The sequence below is a fragment of the Schistocerca nitens genome, chromosome 2 (assembly GCF_023898315.1).
Source record: "Schistocerca nitens isolate TAMUIC-IGC-003100 chromosome 2, iqSchNite1.1, whole genome shotgun sequence".
NCBI lineage: Eukaryota > Metazoa > Arthropoda > Insecta > Orthoptera > Acrididae > Schistocerca > Schistocerca nitens.
The window spans coordinates 795328021-795345267 of record NC_064615.1 but is presented as its reverse complement, the minus strand read 5'-3'; the positions used below and the strand labels follow the sequence as shown (position 1 = coordinate 795345267).

Genomic DNA, 17247 nt, shown 5'->3' with positions numbered 1-17247 from the left:
TTATAAAAGTTAATAAATCAGTCCACACGGCTATGAGAATGTTGCTGCTAGAAGGAGCACATAAGCAGTTGTTAGCACCTCACTTAGAGTGAACTGATATCACTTAGTTCCAGCTAGATGGACATAGAGGAATTAAAGGCAAAGTTTAAGCAGATTGTAAATCATGGTCTAGAGAGTTATGTGCCTAGTAAGTGGGCTAAGGATGGAAAAGACCCAGCATTGTTTAATAACAAAATTCAGAAAATGCTGAGGAAGCAGAGGCTGTTGCACTCTCAGTTCAAAGGAGAACACACAAATGACAACAAGCAAAGGTTACTAGAAATGCGTGTGTCTGTGAAACGATCTATGCAAGAAGCATACAACAACTATCACCATCATACCTTACCAAAATATCTGGCACAGAACCCGTAAAAATTCTGGTCCTACATAAAATCACTAAGTGGGTCTAAGGCTTCCATCCAGTCTCTTGTTAACCAATCTGATGGGGCAGCTGAAGATAGCAAAACAAACGCTGAAGTTTTAAATTTCACGTTCAAGAAATTGTTCACACATGAGAATTGTACAAACATACTGTCATTTGACCATCAGACAGACTTCCGTATGGATGACATAGTGATAAGCATCCCTGGCATAGAGAAACAACTGAAAATTTTAAAAACAAATAAGTCACCAGGCCTGGATGGAATTCCAGTTCGGTTTTACAAAGAGTACTCTACTGCATTAGCCCTTATCTAGTTTGCATTTATGCTGAATCTCTCACCCAGCACAATGTCCCAAGCAACTGGAAAAAACACAGGTGACTCCTGTATATAAGAAGGGTAAAAGAACAGAACCGCAAAATTACAGACCAATACCCCTAACTTTTGTTTGCTGCAAAATCCTTGAACATATTCTCAGTTTACATATAATAAATTTCTTGAGACTGAGAAGCTTAAGACCACAAATCAGCACAGTTTTAGGAAGCATTGCTCGTGCGAAACTCAGCTTATCTTTTCTCACATGATATCCTGCAAACTACGAATGAAGGGCAACAGGCCGATTCCATATTTATACTTTTCCATAACGCACTTAACATGGTGTCCCATTGCAGGCTTTTAATAATGGTACAAGCACATGGAACAGGTTCAAAGATAAGCAAGTGGCTCAAAGACTTTTTAAGTTACAGAACCCAGTACATGTCCTTGACAGTGAGTGTTCATCAGAGGCAGCGGTATCGTAAGGAGTTCCCAAGGGAAGTGTGATAGGACCAGTATTGTTCTCTATAAACATAAATGATTTAGCAGACATGGAAGGCAGCAATCTGAGGTTGTTTGCTGATGACACTGTGGTGTACATTAAGGTGTCGAACTGAGTTACTGTCGGAGGATACAAGACCACTTGACAAAATTTCTAATTGGTGTGATGAATGGCAGCTAGCTCCAAATGTAAAAAAGTTTAAGTTAATATGGATGAGTAAAAAAAAAAGAAACCTATAATGTTCAGCTACAGCATTAGTAGTGCCCTGCTTGACACAGTCACATCATTTAAATATCTGAGAGTAGCATTGCAAGGTGATATGAAATGGAAAGAGTATGTGAGGACTGTGGCTGGAAAGGTGAGTGGTTAACTTCGGTTTATTGGGAGAGTTATGGGAAAGTGTGGTTCATCTGCACAGGAGACCAAATGTAGGATACTTGTTCAACCTATCCTTGAGTACTCCTCAAGTGTTTGGGATCCAGACCGAATCGGATTAAATAAAGACACTGAAGCAATTCAGAGGCAGGTTGCTATATTTTTTACTGGTAGGTTCGAACAATATGCAGATGTATGGAGATGCTTCGAGAACTCAAATGGGAATCCCTGGAGGGAAGGTAATTTCTTTTCGAGAAACACTATTCAGAAAATTTAGAGAACCAGCGCTTGAAGCTGAATGCCGAACAATTCTACTGCCGTCAACATACATTGCACATAAGGACTATGACGATGCAAGAAATTAGGGTTCATACTGAGGCAGACAGACAGTTGTTTCTCCCTTGCTCTATTTGCGAGTGGAACAGGCAGGGAAACGACTAGTAGTAGTACGAGGTACACTCTGACATGCACTGTATGGTGGCTTGTAAAGTACCTACGTTGATGTAGCAGATGTAAATGAAGAAGAGTCTGCACTGCAGTGAAGTACTGTGACAAATGTTAATTTCACAAAGAAACTTTATGTCACCATAAATTTCAAGGCAAAATTTATGTTTTGAGATGCTGGGATATGTGAAGATCCTATATCATCATATTTCAAGACAAGTACATCTGCAACTGTCTGTAAAACTTGAGAGCAAATTTATCAGTCTGCTCAAGCGCAGTGGCAATGATGCAGCTACCTCTGGTATTGATGAGGTAGAATTTCAAAGTAATCGCTGCCCGTTGACAATGTTTTTGTAAATTCTGACTGTTGTTGCTGGGGTGTGTGCTTAGCATGGCAGTTGAGTGGAGAGAGTCAAGTAATAGAGTTCAGTCTGGGCATCCCAACCGAGCAGTCAGACTGAGACTATGCACAGAGTGACACTGAAGTTGCTAATTTGTTTGTAGTATGATCATTCATGCTGCATTTGTTCGTTTGAGAGTTTCAGTGTGAAAAGATTGATGTCACATAGTAACATACGGAAAAGATGAAGGTCGCTTAGTGACATGCATAATATTGCTGAACTGTGAACATTTAAAAATGTTTGCTAAGAGTAACATTACTGACAATAAATCTTACTGTTTGTGATCTGCTAACAATAACTATTCTTAATCAGACACAAGTTACACTGAAATAAGTGTTTCTTAATTAAAGGAGTTGAGAGAGATGTCAGTAACATCATAATATAACACGCACGCACAGAGCAGTCATGTTATAAGATGTATAGAAACTCTCCACAAGTGTGGCAAATCTTCACCACCATCTTGCGACTGTGATGCTGAATCACGGACAGTCACTCATGTTGTATCAAAATGTCCTTCATGTAACTACAAGGGTCCCCTCAACATTTCCTGACAGTGATGGGTTGAGTGATAAACTGTAGAAAAGACATTCATATTTGCCTATAGCTATTGTCATATTATGGTGTACAGTGCTGAGCCAGAACATTATGACCACTGCTGATCGCGAGGTTGAATGCCTCCTGCTGGTGTAGCAGGCATGTGACACAGTAGCCTATAAGCTGAAGAGAGAGAAATGGCCAGTAATTATAGATAAGATAGGGGCCACAGATGTGGAAATCCACTGACGTAAGTAGTTTTGGCTAAGGGCACATTGTTATGGCCTTGCAGCTGGAAATGAGAACATCTGAAATGTCAAAGCTGATTGCCTGTTGGTGTATTTCTGTTGCGAGTACCTATGAAGAGTGGTTGAAGGATGGTGAAACAATGAGTAGGCCATATGGTATTGGACAACCATGTCTCATCATAGAACATAGAGGTCGAAGGATCCTCCACTGTGTAATCCAGAATAGGCAGTGATTTTTGGCAGATCTGACAACAGAGTACAATGCTGGTGCAGGCACAAGTGTCTCGGAGCACACAGTTCACAAGTCATTGTTGAACATGTAGCTCCATATCACACAACCCCTAGTGTTCCTGTGTTGACCCAATGACATTGCCTGTTATGATTGCAGTGGACACAGAATCACTGAATTTTCACTGTGGATCAAAAGAAACGGGTCGCTTGTCAAATGAATCACATTTCTTGTTACACCAGGTTGAGATTGGGTCCTTACAAAGACGTCATCTGCGCGAATGGGTGCATGGAACATGCACTGCACCACAGATGCAGACCAATGAGGGCAGAATTATCTACAGGGTACACTGAGCTGCTCTTCCATGGAATCTGCGATGGTGATCGAAGGCATCATCACCGCCGTGAATTGCGTGAACATTATTGCTGACCAGCTGCATCGCTTCATGCTTGAAGTCTTCCCCCATGGCGATGACATCTTCCAGGAGGGTAACTGTCCTTGTTGCCAGGTCACAATCATGCAACAATGGTTTGAGGGGCATTATAATGATTCACATTAATGTCTTGGCCAGCAAATGTGAGCGATCTGTACTCACTGGAACACATATCGGGAGCTAGCTGCGTGCCCACAGACCACCCTCCTGTAATTTGCAGGAATTGCTTGACTTGTTTGGGGACATGTGATGCCACATACTTCGAGAGTCCTGTCAAAGGCATGTAGAATCCATGCCAAGCAGAATCTCTGGTGAACTGTGTTTGAAAAGTGGAACAACACGATATTAATAAACAGGTGGTCATAATGTTTTGGCTCATCAATGTAGCAGCTTCGTAATCTTTGAGTATGTATAGCTATCCTTGTGATGCAGAAGCTTTAACATATACCGCATGAAAAATACATAAACAACAAAGTATTAGATAAAAACAGCAGCAGAGCAATACAAGATATGGAGCAGTGTCTCTTTTCAAAGTAGCTGTTTTTGTCCAAATGTACATATACAGATTACACATTTAGAAGTAATTTCAAAAGTTTTCAGTGGATTGGAACACAGATGCAGCCTACAGTGGCTGCTTCAGCACATTAATGTATAACTTAATTGTTACATTTTACTTGGTTATTTGATAGTCACATCTGAGTTTGTTTTGTTATTCTCTCATCAGTTGTAATAATGTGCAACTACAATTGGAAATTAGCACAATCAAGTGCCACCATCAAATCATCCTCTACAATCTCACCTGAATCAATGCTTCAAGCTGCTGCACAGAACTGAGTGTGAATATTGATAAAACACTGTGTAGAGTCGAGCGTGACTGAGAACAGTAGATAGTAAGTAAGTTAATCAAAGTGAAATCAATGATGTGAAGTGTTTGTTATTAATAATTCCAGTCATATACGGATTTATGGAATTGATGCACTTTAATATACTAGTTAAAATATCTGGATTTTTTATGTACACCTAAAAAAATCTTCATTAATTTGTGAAACAGTTTTATGAGGAGGTACATTTCCATATGGCATTCAGAATCTCATACCAATATAGTGGGTGTTGTAAATAAAGGAACGGTCGAGGAAATGCCAGCAGACCATACAGTAAATTTCGGCCACTTCAATAAAACTTTCAATACAACAGCTGGAAACAGAGAGCAGTTCAGGGGGCTGGTCAGGAGACATAACCTGGTTTACTGGCACGTCATAAACAGATGAAGGTGATGGAGCCGGAGTATATGGGGTACAGCTTCAACTAGAGACAGCAGTCTCTCTAGGGAAGCTGGCCACAGCACTCCAGGTACAAATATCCACTATCAGAATGTGTGGAGAGGGTAATTAGCATATGTGCTATGAGGATGATAGCATCTACATTTATTCAGACAGCCAAGCAGCTTTGAAATCTCTATCGGCTCCTGCAATGAGATCAAAGATCGTTGCAGAACGCCGTGAAGCCCTTGAGAGGCTACGGAAAAGCAACAGGATAAACCTGCTGCGGGTCCTCAGTACTCAGGAATTAGTGGCAATGAACAAGCTGACAGGATGACTCCAATTACTGGACCACATCTTGTCCTAACCACCTCAAAGACGATGGTAAAATCAAAACTCAGTATCTGATCAGGAGGTAAAATATTGGACTACAGTCAAAAAACAAAAACAGGGGAAGCTAATGAAGCTGATGCCATTTTTTCAAGAGATGTTCTGTAACCCTGAACTTGAGCAGGAAACAAATGAAAGTGATGGTAGGATCCATGAACAGCCACGGGAACTTTAAGAAATGCTTTACACACAAGGGGTAAAGAGCAAGAAGCCTCAAAGCGTACACTATGTAGTCAGGAAGATGAAACTGCACTACATCCTATCTTCCAATGAGAAGCTTTGGAGGGCAATAGACACAGAGCATTTGGGTTGGTAGAGCCTGAAAAAATTGTGTCTACTAAGAAACTGGTAAGGGATCTCCTACTGTTTGTTTAATTGTGTCCCGAATGGATTTACTAAATTTATGGGAGCGAAACTGCGCAATAAACACAGTTTTGGTATGGACAACAGTGGGCTAAGACCATTATTCTTTTTGGTCTCCCTGCACAAATCAAATCAAACCAATCCATAAGGCAACAGACATTTTGCATGAAGTGACTGCTGCAAATTTGGGAATTAGAATATGCAGTGAGGTAAAGTGGATTAAAAGCTGCCGGAATAGATAACTTGAACAATGAGCTTTTTAAAAATGTTCCAGTAAAAGTGAAATATTTCTGGATATTCTGAACCAGTGTTAATTACAACATATGGTCCTAAGAGAATGGGAGGTTTCTTGGGATATTCACATTTTCAAAAATAGGAATAGAATCTCCCCCCCATGAACCACAGACCTTACCCTTCATGGGGAGGCTTTTGTGCCTCAGTGACACAGACTGCCTTACCGTAGGTGCAACCCCAACGAAGGGGTATCTGTTGAGATGCCAGACAAATGTGTGGTTCCTGAATAGGGGCAGCAGCCTTTTCAGCAGTTGCTGGGGCAACAGTCTGGATGTTTGACTGATCTGGCCTTGTAACATAAACCAAAACGGCCTTGCTGTGCTGGTACTGCGAACAGCTGAAAGCAAGGGGAAACTACAGCCGTAATTATTCCCGCTTTACTGTTTTTACAGCTTTACTGTATGGTTAAATGATGATGATGTCCTCTTGGGTAAAACATTACAGAGGTAAAATAGTCCCTCATTCGGATTTCTGGGCAGGGACTACGCAGGAGGACATCATTATCAGGAGGAGCAAAACTGGCGTCCTATGGTTCGGAGCATGGAATGTCAGATTCCTTAATAGAGCAGGTAGGTTAGAAAATTTGTAAAGGAAAATGGATAGGTTAAAGTTAGATATAGTGGCAATTAGTGAATTTCGGTGGCAGGAAGAACAAGACTTTTGATCAGGTGAATACAGGGTTATAAATACCAAATCAAATAGAGGTAATGCAGGAGTAGGTTTAATAATGAATAAAAAAATAGGAGTGTGAATAAGCTACTACAAACAGCATAGTGAAAGCATTATTGTAGCCAGGATAGACACGAAGCCCACAGCTACCACAATAGTACAAGTTTACATACCAACTAGCTCCGCAGACGACGAAGAGATTCAAGAATTGTATGATGAGATAAAAGAAATCAGTCAGATAGTGAGGGGAGATGAAAATTTAAAAGTCATGGGGGACTGGAATTCAACATTAGGAAAAGGAAGAGAAGGAAAAGTAGTAGGTTTATATGGACTGGGGGTAACGAATGAAAGAGGAAGCCGCCTGGTAGAATTTTGCACAGAGCATAACTTAATCATAGCTAACACTTGGTTTAAGAATCATGAAAGCAAGTTGTATACGTGGAAGAGGCCTGGAGACACTGGAAGGTTTCAGATAGATTATATAATGGTAAGACAGAGATTTAGAAACCAAGTTTTAAATTGTAAGACATTTCCAGGGGCAGATGTGGACTCTTGACCACTATCTATTGGTTATGAACAGTAGACTAAAACTGAAGAAACTGCAAAAAGGTAGGAATTTAACGAGAAGGGTCCTGGATAAACTGACTAAACCAGAGGTTGTACAGAGTTTCAGGGAGAGCATAAGGGAACAATTGACAGGAATGGGGGAAAGAAATACAGTAGAAGAGGAATGGGTAGCTTTGAGGGATGAAATAGTGAAGGCAGCAGAGGATCAAGTAGGTATAAAGAAAAGGGCTACTAGAAATCCTTGGGTAACAGAAGAGATATTGAATTTAATCGATGAAAGGAGAAAATACAAAAATGCAGTAAATGAAGCAGGCAAAAAGGAATACAAACTTTTCAAAAATAAGATCAACAGAAAGTGCAAAATGGCTAAGCACGGATAGCTAGAGGACAAATGTAAGGATGTAGAGGTATATATCACTAGGGGTAAGATAGGTACTGCCTACAGGAAAATTAAAGAGACCTTTGGAGAGAAGAGAACCACCTGTATGAATATCAAGAGCACAAATGAAAAACCAGTTCTAAGCAAAGAAGGGAAAGCAGAAAGGTGGAAGGAGTATATAGAGGGTCTATACAAGGGGGATGTACTGGAGGGCAATATTATGGAAATGGAAGAGAATGCAGATGAAGATAAAATGAGAGATATGATAATGCTTGACAAGTTTGACAGAGCACTGAAAAACCAGAGTTGAAACAAGGCACTGAGAGTAGACAACATTCCATTAGAACTACTGATAGCCTGGGGAGAGGCAGCCCTGACAAAACTCTACCATCTGGTGAGCAAGATGTATGAGACAGGCGAAATACCCTCAGACTTCAAGTAGTATATAATAATTCCAATCCCAAAGAAAGCAGGTGTTGACAGACGTGAAAATAACTGAACTATCAGTTTAATAAGTCATGGCTGCAAAATACTAATACACATTGTTTACAGACAAATGGAAAAACTGGTAGAAGCTGACCTCGGGGAAGATCTGTTTGGATCTGTTTGGATTCCGTAGAAATGTTGGAACATGCGAGGTGATACTGACTCTAAGACTTAGAAGATAGATTAAAGAAAGGCAAACCTACATTTCAAGCATTTGTAGACTTAGAGGAAGCTTTTGACAATGTTGACTGGAATACTCTTTTTTAAATTCTGAAGGTGGCAGGGGTCAAATACAGAAGTAAAAGTCTATTTACAATTTGTACAGAAACCAGATGGCAGTTATTAGAGTCGAGGGGCATGAAAGGGAAGCAGTGGATGGGAAGGGTGTGAGATAGGGTTGTAGTCTCTTCCCTATGTTATTCAATCTGTATACTGAGCAAGCAGTAAAGGAAACAAAAGAAAAATTTGAAGTAGGAATTAAAATCCATGGAGAGGAAATAAAAACTTTGAGGTTTCAAAATGGCTCTGAGCACTATGGGACTTAACATCTGTGGTCATCAGTCCCCTAGAACTTAGAACTACTTAAACCTAACTAACCTAAGGACATCACACACATCCATGCCCGAGGCAGGATTCGAACCTGCGACCGGAGCGGTCACGCGGCTCCAGACTGAAGCGCCTAGACCGCACGACCACACCGGCCGGCCTTTGAGGTTTGTCGATGACATTATAAATCTGTCAGAGACAGCAAAGGACCTGGAAGAGCAGTTGAATGGAATGGACTGTGTCTTGAAGGGAGGATATAAGATGAACATCAATAAAAGCAAAACCAGCATAATGGAATGTAGTCAAATTAAATCAGGTGACGCTGAGGGAATTAGATTAGGAAATATCGAAGATGGTGGAATCAGTGCTCTTAAAGTTCTTGCACTATGATCTTTTTCAAGAACATCTGCTAAAAATATTATGCCTTGTTCATCTGTTGATGTTTTTTACCTTCCTTGTCTTTGATCTTTTGCTAACACTCGCACAACTATTCCAAAACAATCAGATCAGTGAGAAATTCTGCTAAAATTTGCTGTTAACTCACCACACTTCACAGAAAACACTGACGCATGTAAAGTTTCATTATCACCACACCTTTGATCTCTAAGGATCAAACTACTGCATTTCACGCTCTTATTACTTGAATAAAGTGCCACTATGTGTGAAATACAACTCTCTTTTCGTCCTCAAGTATTTAACTGCAGCTTACATAATTTCATAGTTGTTTTGCAGTTCAATTCTGTGTTGCTATCTCTACATTAATTATGAAATAACTTTGGCAAAGGGTGTACAGTAACTCAGTATTCATTTCTTAGGGTGTATTATATCTAGCAGTCCAAAAATTTGAATTGTTCAATGATATTGGTTGCAAGACTCTGTGTAGTACAGTACTTTGCCCTTAGGCAAAGAGGTTTTGCAGGTACATGTTTGTACAATCTTGTGTAATCTCGTAATGTGTGTAGTTATAAAAGTGCTTTCTGGTATGATGTTGCAACTTGATCACCTGTAAATTTAGGGCAGAAGTAACATTATTTGCAGAAATTTCTATCTTGAAGTTACGAACTTTGAGTTGAGTTTTCCATTCTCTTGTATATATCCTCCATTTCTTTTTTAAGTTCTGTGATGTATTTTGTACCTCCATTATACTTGACCTGTAAAGTCTGTCAGTTTTTAAACACGTTCTTTCCTTTTCTATATTTTTCTTAATTTTAAAGCACGAATCTTCCCTTCCTATCATCTTGGCATAAATTATGTCCCGTGTTTTGAAGGGGTTAGTCTGCTGTAATTCTCATCCTACATTCTATTCCTGATGTTGTTGATGTTGTGGTCTTCAGTCCAGAGACTGGTTTGATGCAGCTCTCCATGCTACCCTATCCTGTGCGAGCTTCTTCATCTCCAAGTACCTACTGCAACCTACATCCTTCTGAATCTGCTTCTCTTGGTCTCCCTCTATAATTTTTACCCTCCGTGCTGCCTTCCAATACTAATCTGGTGATCCCTTGATGCCTCAGACCATATCCTACTAACCAATCCCTTCTTCTAGTCAAGTTGTGCCAAAGATTCCTCTTCTCTCCAATTCTGTTCAGTACCTCCTCATTAGTTACATGATTACCCATCTAATCTTGAGCATTCTCTGTAGCATCACTTTTCGAAAGCCTCTACTCTCTTCTTGTCTAAACTATTTATCATCCACGTTTCACTTCCATACTTGGCTAAGCTCCATACAAATACTTTCAGAAAGACTTCTACATTCGATGTTAACAAATTTCTCTTCTTCAGAAATGCTTTCCTTGCCATTGCCAGTCTACATTCTGTATCCTCTCCACAACAACACTGAGGAATGTGGGACTGTGCAAAAACATTTCAAAAGTGGAATCTCTCAGTCTCTGCAGTCAGGACTTAAGTACAGCAGAATTTGACTTATTCCCAAAGTTGAGACAATACATGCATGGATGTCATCTTTCCTTCAATGAAAAAGGTTTCTGATGGCATTTCCCCGAGCTACCTGAGAAATTAATGGGGATGGTATCTTGGATGAAATAGTAAAGTTTCTCAAGTGATGGAACTCAACCATCCTAAAGTGCTGCAAAGAAACACTGTAGATGTGTGTTATTTTTAAAATATACTTTGTATATGGAAGACTTAGGAGAACATTCATTGGTACAATCAGGAAATATACAAACATGAAATTTTATAAAAACTATGTCCATAAGGAGCTAGCTGTCTACAGAAAGTGGGAAATATAGTGGTTGGACAAAAATATGGAAACACCACAAGAAATGCATGCTTGAATATAAATGCAGATGCCAGCCAAGAATTTAGGTGGTACTGTTGTATTTGTCCATTAACGGCACTTGTGTAATGCCCTCAATAAGCTGCAAGCAATAGTCATAGTCAAAAAGTAGTCGTGAGTCGTTATGTCGGGGCTAGGTGAATTCAAATGTCGGGGGAATTACTAGTGCTTGTATGGTGGGTGCTTCTGTAACCAAGGCAACTGAAGTGCTCGGTTTCACAAGATGCACTTTGTCAAAGCATAATAGCATGTAAAGATACAAGGGAAGCAGAAAAAATACATTAAATTACAATGCACATAAAAGTGTATGCTGAGTGATCATGACAGACGTCATTGAAGAGGATTATGATGAAAAATAAGAGGATGGCAGCTGCAAAAGTCACTACAGAACTGAATGTCAGCACTAAAACAACAGGAATTAGCCTCATACACTAGGAACAGCCCAGCAAATTTGAATTTCAAAACCACACATCCATGATGCAAATGCCCATAACAGGAAAACATGATGCCAAAGCCATAAAACATGGACTATGGAGCCATGGAACAAAGTCATTTGGTCTTGTTTCACACTGATTTCACCTCTTGGCTGAGCTTACATATGGTGTACACCATCCCATGCTTATGATACAGACTGCTTTGCTGCCACGAGTGAAATGTGCTCCAGATTTTAGTGAGCAGAAAAAAAACAGGTGCTCTAAGATGCAGTACTGGACAGAGTGTGTCACTAAACAAAGGGTGCCAAAGTTATTATTGTGGAGTCTATTTTGGAAAATATACTGATGGAGAAAAATCGCAGTATGAAAAAATAATTAATGAAGAGTAATGAAATTTCAAGAACACATTTTTCTTGGTAACATATTTCAGTGGTAAAAATTGGAAGGTCACAGGTTAATGTAAGCGCGAGATAAGCCACTGCAGTTGTGAAATGTTGACACATTAATAACTGGTGCAACAGCCAGAATGTAGAATGCAAACACACAAACGTGTATGCATTGTGTTGCACAAGTGCCTGTTGGCAGTTTGTGGGATAGAGTTCCATGCCTGATGCACTTGGTCAGTCAACACAGGAATAATTAATGCTGTTTGTGGATGACACTGGAGTTGTCATTCAATAGTGTCACACTTGTGCTTGATTGGAGACACACCTGGTGAATGAGTAGGCCAGAGCAACATGTTGACACTCTGTAGAGCATGGTGGGTTACAACAGCGGTATGCATGTGAGCGTTATCACATTGGGAAACACCACCTGGAATGCTGTTCATCAATGGCAGCATAACATATTGAGTCACCAGACAGATGTACAGATTTGCAATCAGGGTGCATGGGATAACCATGAGTGTGCTCCTGCTGTCATACGAAATTGCACCCTAAATCATAACATAAGGTGTAGGTTCAATGTGTCTAGCACACAGACAGGTTGTTTGCAGGCTTTCAACTGGCCTCCTCCTAATCAAAACATGGCCATCATTCGCACCAAAGCAGAACCAGTGTCCATCACAAAACACAACAGACCTCCACCCTGTCCTCCAATGAGCTCTCACTTCGCACCACTGAAATCGCAAATGGCGGTGGTTAGTCAGTGGAATGTACACTAGAGGCATCTCACTCGGAGCTGTCCTAGAAGTGATCAATTTTTAACAGTTCACTGTGTCACTAGGGTGCCAACTGCTGTTCAAATTTTGAACAGACATCGTCTTTCAGACATAGAAACAGACCTATCGACTTTTGTTTATGTGGCATAACTCCTTCCTGGCAGCATGATTTTTTTCCCCCATCAGTGTATAGTAATGTCAGAATATGTACTGAAAGCTTCATCTATTTGAGAAAAAATGTTCAAGTTATAACACGGGAAAACTAAAAAAAGGGAAACCTTATTTTCTTTCAAGTTGCCATTTTAAAATAACCTCTTGAAATAGTTTCAATTAATTCCTTGAGTTGAAATTTGATTTTGGTGGTAACACAAGAGTTAATATCAGGATAACAATCACATGAACATTGCACTGAGTCATAGAACTATATTTTTTTATTAAAAAACTATGATTCAATATTTGTTAGTTAAAATTACAATTTTTTGATAAGCATGGAATTTAAAAAATAAAAGTAGTACGCTACTAGAGATGTTCTGACCAGTGATTCTATGATTATAACCTTTTTACACTACACATTCAGCTACTGACAAATTCGTTAATTTTTATAGTTGTTTCTTATTTAACAGCGTTTGGAAATCTTATTGTCTTTGTGTGTGTGTGTGTGTGTGTGTGTGTGTTTCTTTGGGATTGTGCTGTACTGCTTTAAGAAAGTGATGTCTTTGCATTTGCCTTTACAGCCTATGCGTATGATGAAAATTAGGAAGGGCCACTCTGTAAGGTCCCTTGTCAGACTTTGTAATTCCAAAGAAGCCAAGTGGCAACAGGTGTGAATATTACTGAACCATCAGATCAATAAGTCACCTATGCGTAATACTGACACAAATTATTTACTGAATAATGGAAAACATGGCAGAAGCCGATCACAAAGAAGATTGATTTGTGTTCTGGATAAATGTAGGATCACGTGAAGTAATACTGACCCTATGATTTGGCTTAGAAGATAGGCTGAAGAAAGGCAAACCCATTCAGAGAAACATTTTGACAGTACTCACTGGTAAATTTTCATTGAAATTCTGAATGGTGCAGGGATAAAATACATGGAATGAAAGGTTATTTACAGCATCTACATAAACCAGACTGCAGTTGAATAAAACATTCTCGGTTTTCAAGCCGTGTCAATTCGAATAAAATCCTCGAGCTTTCGATGACCATCTCCGCCGCGGTCGTCAGGAGTTCATTGACTGCTGGGACCGCTACAGTTTCTTGCTTATATAGGCATGATGACATCACCAGCAGCCAATCACATAGACCCAATGTGGCGCTTGTGGGTAAGTCGACCAGGGCAGATAGCGGAGCTATTGCCCGTGGGAGTGCCAGGGCCATGTTTGAAACTGCCGCTCCCGCGTTGAACATCTGTCTTTGCTTTCTTTCGATGTCCAATGCCCACCCCCATGCCCTGCTGAGTGTCCCCCTGTGGTCTCTGTTGAAATTATTGTTGTTGAAACGAATCTCAGCCACTTCCTTTATAATGGAATCCCAATGTGTACATGCATGAGTCAACACTTTTGCATTTTCAAACTGTATTTTATGTCCGCTTTCTAGGCAATTCTCCGCTATGGCTGACTTGTCAAGCTCTCTTTGTTTTATATGGCGCTTGTGTTTAGCACAATGCTCTGCAACTGTGTGAATTGTTTATCTGATATAGATGTTGCCACATTCACAGGGTTCACCATACACGCCGGACACTTGAAGCACACTGTCGTCTTTCACAGGGTGCATCGTAGCTCGTATCTTGGGGGCGGGCCGGAACACTGGTCTTAGCCCATGTTTCTGGAGCAAACGTCCTAACTTACTGCTAGTTGTCTCACAATATGGCAGGAATGCAGTCCGTTTGGCCTCTTCTACTGATTCACCAGGTGTCCTTCGGCAGCCCTTGAAAGCATTTGCAATGTCTCTTTTGCTGTATCCATTTTCCCCGAAAACACGTTTTAAGTTCTGCAATTCAGACTGTAGGTGGTCATAGTCGGAGATAATCTTGGCTTGCAAGGGCCACTGGCAAAAGACACCTGGTGAATCAGTAGAAGAGGCCAAACAAACTGCATTCCTGCCATATTGTGGAGCAACTAGCAGTAAGTTAGGACATTTGCTGCAGAAACATGGGCTAAGACCAGTATTCCAGCTGGCCCCCAAGATACGAGATATGGTGCCCCCTGTTAAAGACGACAGTGCTTTTCGAGTGTCCGGCGTGTATGGTGTACCCTGTGAATGTAGCAGCATGTATATCAGACAAACAATTTGCACGGTTGTGGAGCATTCTGTGCAGCACAAGTGCCATATAAAACAAAGGGAGCTTGACAAGTTGGCCATATCGGAGCATTGCCTAGAAAACGGACATAAAATACAGTTTGAAAATACAAAAGGGTTAGCTCATGCATCTACATATTGGGACTCCATTATAAAGGATGTGGCCGATATTCGTTTAAACAACAATAATTTCAACAGAGACCAGGGGGACACACTCAGCAGGGCATGGGGGTGGGCATTGGACATCGAAAGAAAGCAAAGACAGATGCACGATGCGGGAACGGCAGTTTCAAATGTGGCGTCTGCCCCTGGCGCCACCTGATGTCACTGGTGCTGCCACGGGAAATAGCTCCGCTAGCTGTCCGGGTCGACTTAGGCGCATGCGCCACATTGGGTCTATCTGATTGGCTGCTGATGATGACATCATGCCTATAAAAGCAGGAAACCATAGCAGTCAGTGAACTCCTGACTACGATGGTGGGGATGGTCATCAAAAGCTCGAGGATTTTATTCAAACTGACATGGCTTTAAAACCGAGAACATTTTATTCATGTATGCCATTACGAAAGACTGAGGACACAGACTGCAGTTATAAAACTCAAAGAATATGTAAAGGAAGCAGCAGCTGGGAAGGGAGTGACAAGGATAATAGGTTGTTGTAGATGTTATTCAGTCTGAACATTCAGCACACTGTGAAGGAATTCACAGAGGAATTGGGAAAGAAATTAAGGTTCAGGGAGAAGAAACTAGAGCATGGTATGTCTCTCTGTGAGTTGCTTGTGTGATGTTGAGGTACTCCCATGGCCAGCAAGATCCCCATATCTATCCCCAACAAAATATGAGGGACCAGCTCTGATATCAACCCTGTCCCAGTGCTAGAACCCATGTTATCAAGGACAGTTACAAAAGTTGGGGCCAGCTTGGCTCAAGAGAGGATGGAACAGTTTGATACCATCCTTCCCAACTGAAATGGTGTATGCATCTAATCACTGGGTGTCTAACTTCACACTGATAAGTGAGCTCATACTGCCAAGTTCTTTGTAAATCTCACTTGATTTTGTAATCAGTGAAACATCACATATTCTCTCAAACTATGAAGGTTCATTTCATTTTGTTCTTGCCACCCCTTCTGGTGCTTCACTTTTCATCAGGAAAGATTACTTTCATGCATGCTGTATTAAGTGATCTCATTAGTTGTTGAAGTTTATCTGTACTGGAAGAGAACACTAATGTCAAAATACTACAAATAAATAAATATGGGACATTAATTACAAATTTTGTGTCGTCCTGCAAATGAAACAACATGTTACAGTCAGAGGTGCACTACAAGTCTCACCTCTATTGAGAGCACTTACCTTCGAAAAGCATGCACCCATGTGAACTTTGGGTGTTGGAGGCAAACCATTGCTCACTGGTCTTGGAGGTGTCAGTCTCTTCTTTTCCCTTCTTCGTGGTGGGACTGGAGGTGTATCAGACAACAAATCTGGTTCAGGACCAGATCCCAGTGCATCACCTAAATCACAAGCAGTGTTTCTAGCCCTAGGTTTATCACAATACTTTATTTGTAAAAAAAAATTATCTTTTCTACAAACTGATACCAGCAACCAACTTACTCACCATTAGTACAAATCTCCTTGTCTGCAGCACCACTATCACTAAGAGAGCGCTGTCGCTGCCCATTGACTGTCAATGTTGCCACTATTCCACACATTTCATCCAGAGAATTGTGCTTTCTTGGTGATGATCCTGAGCCTACACAGTTACGAATAAATATATTTGTAAAGGCTCAATGTTAGGTAAATGTTGTTCCGTCGGTGGATGACAGATGTTTATTAGAATGGAGAGTTAAAATAATTTCGTGCAATTTAATACATGATGCCCACATGAAATCTCCCTGATTTCCAATGTTATTAATGAAAGAACTATGATACAAATATTTGCGGTCTGAAGCTTCATTTTTTAATAGGCAAGTCAAAAAGTTTGTGTATATATTTTCTAAACAATTCTTTTTGTTTTGTTTCAGATGCTAAATAATTATTAGAAATGACTACAACTCAAGAGAGAGCCCAATGCATGGTGTGGTAAGCAGAAATGAAATTATACAGTGCTGCCCTAAGAAACTTCTAATGTGAATTTCAAGGGGACTCACTAGACATTAAGACAATTAAGACTTTTTAACACAAGTTTCTATCCACAGGCAGTGTAAA

At 40.4% G+C, this 17247-nt stretch overlaps 1 protein-coding gene across 11 annotated transcripts in view; it reads right to left on the bottom strand.

The window, feature by feature from the left end:
* LOC126237049 (mitogen-activated protein kinase kinase kinase kinase 5) overlaps positions 1–17247 on the bottom strand; it is a 312327-nt gene that overhangs the window by 52844 nt on the left and 242236 nt on the right. For 7 of the 11 annotated variants that reach the window (XM_049946813.1, XM_049946814.1, XM_049946815.1 and 4 more), the window contains 2 exons: positions 16658–16792; positions 16396–16553 (listed from right to left, as the gene is read on the bottom strand). In XM_049946813.1, coding sequence (XP_049802770.1) covers positions 16396–16553; positions 16658–16792 — 293 coding nt within the window. The remainder of the gene's footprint in view (positions 1–16395; positions 16554–16657; positions 16793–17247) is intronic. The other 4 variants (XM_049946817.1, XM_049946822.1, XM_049946824.1 and 1 more) reach the window with 1 other exon arrangement.